Source organism: Primulina eburnea, chromosome 1, assembly GCF_022965805.1.
Source record: "Primulina eburnea isolate SZY01 chromosome 1, ASM2296580v1, whole genome shotgun sequence".
In the NCBI taxonomy this organism is placed as follows: Eukaryota; Viridiplantae; Streptophyta; class Magnoliopsida; order Lamiales; family Gesneriaceae; genus Primulina; species Primulina eburnea.
The window spans coordinates 56,845,601-56,852,155 of NC_133101.1; the positions used below are offsets into that span (position 1 = coordinate 56,845,601).

The following is a 6,555-nucleotide window of genomic DNA, read 5'->3' on the forward strand; positions in this document are numbered from 1 at the left end:
TATTATAAAATGTGTATTTTGGTAAATTTTGAGAGTTTGAAATTTTTACTTTTTACCATAAATTTTTACTTTTTCACAACAATCTTGAATCTTTTGGGGTGCTTTCTTCTGATAAATATATTAATTCATATTTTTATTTAACAACTTTTCACTACCAATTAAGGCAAAATTAAATGAATAAATCTCTTGTAAGACGGTATCACGAATCTTTTATCTATGAAACGGGTCAATTCTATCGATATTCACAAAAAAAATTATACTCTTATCATAAAAAATAATACTTTTTCATTAATGATCCAAATAAGCACAATAAAAAATAATACTCTTATCATAAAAAGTAATACTTTTTCATTAATGATCCAAATAAGAGATCCGTCTCATAAAAGATGATCTGTGAGACCGTCTCACCCAAGTTTTTGTCAAATTAAATATAGGAATTGGGAAACTAGCCACATTTACCAAAAGACAACAAAAAAGTATTACAACAAATGTTCCAAATAAGAACTAAGCATCATATTCACATATGTCGTAAAACCACACATACTCTTTTCCTTCTACCTTCCCAATTATATTTGATATGCCAATCCAACCTGCCAAAAAGAGGAGTAAGGTTTTGTTCAACAACCCTTTCAACATGTGATTGAAATCGCGATTTTCGATAATACTTGCCTAGCGATATTGCGCTCACAAAGATTGTGAAGGCCAAAATGAAGATGATTATTGATGCTCTCCCAAATAGGCTGATCATCTTTCGCACAATATGTTGCCCTACCAATGCAGCAATCGTAGCCACCACAATAAAATAAAGGGCTGCAAGAAAGAGTTGCAAGATATTGAAATGACAGTCACCACCTTTTGCCAAGTTTCCATGAGGTCCTTGCCAGTAAAATCGAAATATGTTGTGAGAAATGGAAAAGCTGGATGAGAATACCACTTGATGTGGGAAATCGCCTCAAGATATAGTATTGTATCACGGACATGGATGAAGAAAATGCCATCGCGAATGAGGCTGTGGCACTCGAGACCTGTGTCACAATAATTTGAACCATGATATGAATCTGTGAACTTTAACTTGGCACAGTACCAAAATTCAGAACGAGATTTTCCCGTTAGACGATGAGCCATCGGAATATACTACATAGTATTTGTAATAACTGGCTTGATCCGATGAAAGATTACAATTTTAGTGAAGAAATTCACCTGGGGTGGAATTCCTAGTTCAAGAAGCAATGGCCCTAGAATAAATCCTCCACCAAGCCCAAGCAGCCCGCCTACTATACCAGCCAAAACCCCACAGAAACAACAAAAAATCAACTGGGATATTGTCCAAGTATTTTGTGCCTCCCCCTTAGATCCCATCACCCTCCAGCCCTTGTATAAGCAAACTGCCTCATATCCAGAGGCTACAACAGTTACCGGAATCTAAGGATGAATTACACAATCAAAACATCATTAGTTAACATTGCATCTTGCCTAAATCTATGCATATGACGCACACAAGGAGCAGTGGCAAATCAGAGTCCAAGAATGGGTAGAGTAGAATAACGAGCAAACGTTTGCTTTCTTTAAAAATGTAACATTTATCAATAGTGCAACTCATATCACGTGTACTCTTCATATATGAATGGATTGAAATACAATAAAGAAAAAATTGGTTTCTCCATCCACACCCCCCCCCACCCCCCCCCCCCTCTCTCTCTCTCTAATTTTCCACATTGTGAGAAGAAAAAAAAAATACCTGCAGGAGGGTGACTATCCAGTATTCTACCGAACATGTGGCCGTTAAATCCTGAAGAAATATGCGACCGAGTTCTCAACAAGAGCTCACAGGAAATAAGAGATCATAAAAGCGGGTCTTGCTGAATAACCTTGGCAATATGGAGTAGGAGAATGATGAGCCACACTAGAAAAAGAATGCTGAACTCCTTCCAGCAAACATTGTTTATGGTTGAGACCTGTAACACTTGTAAATTAAACCTTGAAAACGTCTTTGGACTTTCGGAATTAATGATGCATTACCTCCAGTGGCTCGAATTTAATGACTCGCATTCGAGTTTCATTAGTTGGGCCCCCAGGTAGACGTTCATATGGAACATCATCATCTGATGTTTAAAACATGAGATGAAAAGACCAATACAAGATACTGAATTTTAGTAGCTAGGATTTCTTGACAAGCAACTATGATTAATCTTAAGAAAGTGTCTTCCTGTGAATTTTTTACATAACCGATTCTACTTATTCATCAATGTTGATGAAAGCTTGATAGTTTTTCAAAACCATGTTTCAAATCTTTCATGAAATGGAGTATAGAAATGCTCACAATTAGAAGTACTGTGTCTGGCAGCTTCCTGGAGTCAAAAGCAAGAGAGTAAAACCACAGATCAAATATATTCAATATAATAGTGCACTAGAGGAAGTGAAATTCCAGGCCACAACCTTAATTATGCTCTCCTTTTTCCAGGTTTCAATGCCCTTGAAGAATGCCTTAATTGAAGTACCTGTAAAATTACAAACCAATATACATCCGACCTTGAGATAAAAATACTGCAAAAAGGGAACCATTCCGTTTACCTACAAATAGAATTATCAACATGGTCGTAACAATCCATTCTGCAAAAATCACATTGAAGAAAACTCCAATACTGATCCCAAGAACTAGCATAGGTTGGAAAAGAAGAGCAGCATCATAATCTATCAGTGGAAGGTCGAGTGTAGGATGACGGAGCTTCAGATTGAAATGAACAGTAGAAATCGCCACACCCATTATCATACCTGACCAACAACAGAAGGCTTAAACTTGGTACCTTGACCAAAAGTAAGATTTAGCAAGGAACTTGATATATCGTACAGAGTTGTAAATATAATCCCTTACATTTTGATAGAGCTGTTGATGACTTTGGATCAAATCCAATTATTAAAATGAACATTGGGACAAAAATGCCACCTCCACCAACGCCTCCTACACTCCCAAGAACAGCACCAAAGAATCCAATAACTGTACCTACTACAATTCTCCAGCCAAATTCCATGTTCTGTGAAACATCTCACAGAGAATAGTAATTGCTAAATGGAAATTGACTTGATGATTTGACAAATTATCATGTTTTCAGCAACTAAACAATCTAACAAGATTCAAATGATGGAAAATACAAGAAAAGGCAAATGGAGAAACGTACAGGCCAAACATGTTCAAAAAGTGTTTCATCATTACGCAGCGACAGGCTGATTGTTTTGGTTAAGTAACCATATTCAGAATTTTCCATACTCCCATCATTTCTTGCAATCCCCTGCTTCAAACCCTCGTCTGCAGAAACAACCCCGCAAGCTAAGACAATTGCACCAATCACAATCAAAGCGATTCCTTTCAATGGCTTCTTAAATTCTGCTCCAACCACAGCCATCGAAGTTCTAAAAATCCCACTTCTTATTCACCTTAAAAACACAAATTTACGAGTTAAAATTAAATAAAAGATCAACTTCAAACCACCAAAAAAAAAATCGCCATCGACCAAGCTGTGAAAAGAAAGTCAAAAGATTTTGGAAGAAATTTCTGGAAAAACAGTTGATAAATCCTCTACAGCAAGAGATGCGTTCATTACCTCCAAAACACGCAACGCTATCACTGTGACGTCGGTAGAAGCACTCAAAACCTTAAGCAAGTCTGTATGCCCAGGCCAACCTTAAACCATCAATTTAAAACTATCAACTCTTGTCAAAGAGTATGATTGTATGAAGAACATGCGTAAAGTGGCCTACCACAACTCATAAAAAACAAGTGCAAGTACTGTGGGTCCGAAAGAAAACCTTCGTAATTGAATTTGACAAAAAAAGACAAAGGCCTTCGTGAAATAAAACTTGTAATTAGTAAACAAAGTAATCAACTACATATGCTGTTGTGGTATCGTGGAGAAAAATCAACGACACTTAATTCCACGATCTTTCTTAAGTGAAACTCACAACTTACCCACCATTCCAAATTCATGATCTCATCATCGTGTGAGTCTTAATTATTTCTTCACTGAGAATGGAAGTGTAATATTTATTCTTCAAATCAAAACCTGATAAAATAAATATTCTTTAAGCCTTGATTCACTCTGTACATTACTGCAAAATTTTTGGATCTCTACATTGCGTAAGACACAAATAACCAATTGTGAAAACATTAATGAAAGCCGGTCTTTATATCACCATAAATGATTATTTATTGCAAGGTCCAAACAATCCCCCAAGCTAAAAGACTTGGCAACCAAAACTTTGTTAGTATGGAAACAAAATTGACATGAAATTCAGTCAAATCACGAGATAAATGATGAAAAGATTGGAACTTTAATTTTTTTTTTTATAAAATACAATACAAAATGGTAGTTGAGATTTAACAGAAACTAACAAGCTCAGGTCACTCAAATTACATTAATGGCGATATTTTCACACATAACCTTCCGCTAAAGTCGGTCTATCTCCGCCCTCGTCCTCTTCATCCACGTCAGCTTTCCGATCCACGAGCTTCTTTCCCAAGATGCCCCGGCCATTTCCCCCAATGTCCAAGCCTTGCAATCCATCGACGCAAGCATCCCCACTCGCCGGAAGATCTGGATCCACCACCGTGTCCCCTTTCTCGTTCGGATCCCCACCAAGAACTGCCACCTCATCACCAGGAGCCTCCGTCAATCCACCGCCTTTCTGGACGACGCAGCCTCCAGAAGGAGCTGTTATCCCATCCGCAATCCCTATCACCACGTCCGTTGAATCTTCCCACGGATCATCAACACATTGACCTCCGGATTCACCCTCTTCGTCAGATGTTGTGATGACCGACTTAACGGCGGATGCGGCTTTGCGAAAAGCCTCCTTTATGAGGTCCGGAGGCAACGCGCAATCCTCCAGGCCTGCATCCTCCAGCCGTGGCGGCTTGATTGAGTCGAAAAATCCTTTTGCTTCGTCGGCCGCATCCATGTCATCGACGAGATTTGAGAGAATCGCTGTAGCTTTAGTCGAGGCGGCGATTCATATTCGGTGGTGGGGAGGAGCGGAAGATGAAATCCCGAATTTGACCCTACAGTTTGCTTCGCTTTAGCACGAGGATGAGCTAAAATATACGGGTATATATGTAAATTGCTCCTGAGAGTCGGTTGTAAGAAGAGCTGATGACATCTGATGCCACCACGTTTAAAGCAAATTCAAGTGATTCATTTTACTTTTATTATTATTTTTATCATTTAGTTTTTTATCAAAAATATTATATGTGCATATATTTTATTATATTTTTATCAATATACTAAATATATTTTAGTTTTATGTATGATTTATTTATTGAGTTTTATTTTTATTGATATATCATCATAATATTATTATAATATAGATAGATAGAAATTTATCATTTTATTATAAATTGATAAATATTTTATAATTGACTATATTATTTATAGTTAATAATTACAATATTTTATACAAATAATATGATACTTACTATATTATTTATAGTTAATAATTACAATATTTTATACAAATAATATGATACTTATTTATTAAATTTATTTTTACAATTTTAATTAATAAAATAATATTTTTTATATTATTTTTACAATTTTAATTAATAAAATAATCTTGAAAAATAAAATGAATTAAAAGAAATTTATATTATGAGTAAAATTTATTTGTGTGTTTAATCATGTACTATTTAAGTTGTTTATAATAATTTATGTATCAGTTTGTGTATTTATCAATAATTTATATACCAAAATTCTATTTACTCAAAAAAACACACGATCAAAAATGATAAAGGAATGAAATATTGTACTAACGAAAATAAAATAGAAGTCGAGCATAAGACATAATCAAGGAACAAAATGAAATGAACCATTGTCGAGTTAAAGCATAAATATCTGAGAATAATATTGAATTGAGTGGTCTTCTCAAAAGTTTTGGTGTGTCAAGCTACTGATATTATGTCACATGATCTGATTGGTTAAGTGAGTTGTAAAATAGTGATGTCAAATCGTAATGGGTAATATAGTTTTTGTTGGAGACATGACCGATTGTATGGAAATGCAAGACTGATCTCCAAGATATATGAGACAATACTTGCAAATAGACATATGTCTCCCCAAACTCATAGACCTAACATTCGACCCATTAACACCCAAGTAGTTGTACTCTGTGCTGCCATGGATTATAAAAAATAAAGTCATGTATTTGATAATAACTATAGTTTTTGACATAATAATGATAAACACTTGATCCTAACATCTCGTCATAATTTTTGTTTGAAAAAAAACTTGAAATTTGTGAATTAATTGTACTCAAAAGATCTCAACCTTGGTCTTGCACACTCCATTTGTTTGTATTTATGGCAAAAATACTTACAAAATTATAATTGTTGACTTATTGCCCCGATATTTGATTTAGCCCTTACACTTGAAAATGGCAAGTGTCGAGCACGTTTATTTATAAATATTTTTTGCGCTCTCGAAATGTTTGATCCATTTTGTTTTAATTTTGATTGACTTAATTGAATTGTGGTGATGATAGTCAAAACCAGTAGATCTCGTTAGTAAA

The 6,555-nt window shown here is 35.2% G+C and overlaps 2 protein-coding genes across 5 annotated transcripts; both read right to left on the reverse strand.

Annotated features, from left to right (window-relative positions):
• Positions 1-388: 388 nt before the first annotated feature.
• LOC140832769 (sulfite exporter TauE/SafE family protein 3-like) lies at positions 389-4,480 on the reverse strand. Of its 4 annotated transcripts, none has more exons than XM_073196942.1 (14): positions 4,437-4,480; positions 3,600-3,679; positions 3,177-3,432; positions 2,873-3,032; positions 2,572-2,772; positions 2,437-2,498; positions 2,321-2,348; positions 2,020-2,102; positions 1,869-1,955; positions 1,739-1,789; positions 1,201-1,422; positions 932-1,025; positions 670-810; positions 390-590 (listed from the first exon to the last, which is right to left on the reverse strand). In XM_073196942.1, exons 3-14 carry the CDS (start codon positions 3,399-3,401, stop codon positions 505-507), a joined length of 1,440 nt encoding a protein of 479 aa, XP_073053043.1. In that variant the 5' UTR covers positions 3,402-3,432; positions 3,600-3,679; positions 4,437-4,480; the 3' UTR covers positions 390-504. The 4 variants fall into 4 exon arrangements, with proteins under 4 accessions (XP_073053072.1, XP_073053043.1, XP_073053052.1 ...); XM_073196951.1 differs by lacking the exon at positions 4,437-4,480 and adding an exon at positions 4,410-4,428; XM_073196961.1 differs by lacking the exon at positions 4,437-4,480 and adding an exon at positions 3,805-3,947.
• Positions 4,308-5,115, reverse strand: LOC140832787 (uncharacterized). Its single transcript, XM_073196982.1, has one exon. The coding sequence runs from the start codon at positions 4,951-4,953 to the stop codon at positions 4,426-4,428; it is 528 nt and encodes a 175-aa protein (XP_073053083.1). The 5' UTR covers positions 4,954-5,115; the 3' UTR covers positions 4,308-4,425.
• Positions 5,116-6,555: the final 1,440 nt, after the last annotated feature.

Coding starts and splice junctions, on each gene's coding strand:
- LOC140832769 (XM_073196942.1), bottom strand. CDS start 3,401: ATGGCTGTGGTTGGAGCAGAATTTAAGAAGCCATTGAAAGGAATCGCT. Junction 2,773..2,872: donor ATCAACAGCTCTATCAAAAT/GTAAGGGATTAT, acceptor GTTGTTGGTCAG/GTATGATAATGGGTGTGGCG. Junction 591..669: donor TGTGAGCGCAATATCGCTAG/GCAAGTATTATC, acceptor TCTTTTTGGCAG/GTTGGATTGGCATATCAAAT.
- LOC140832787 (XM_073196982.1), bottom strand. CDS start 4,953: ATGGATGCGGCCGACGAAGCAAAAGGATTTTTCGACTCAATCAAGCCG.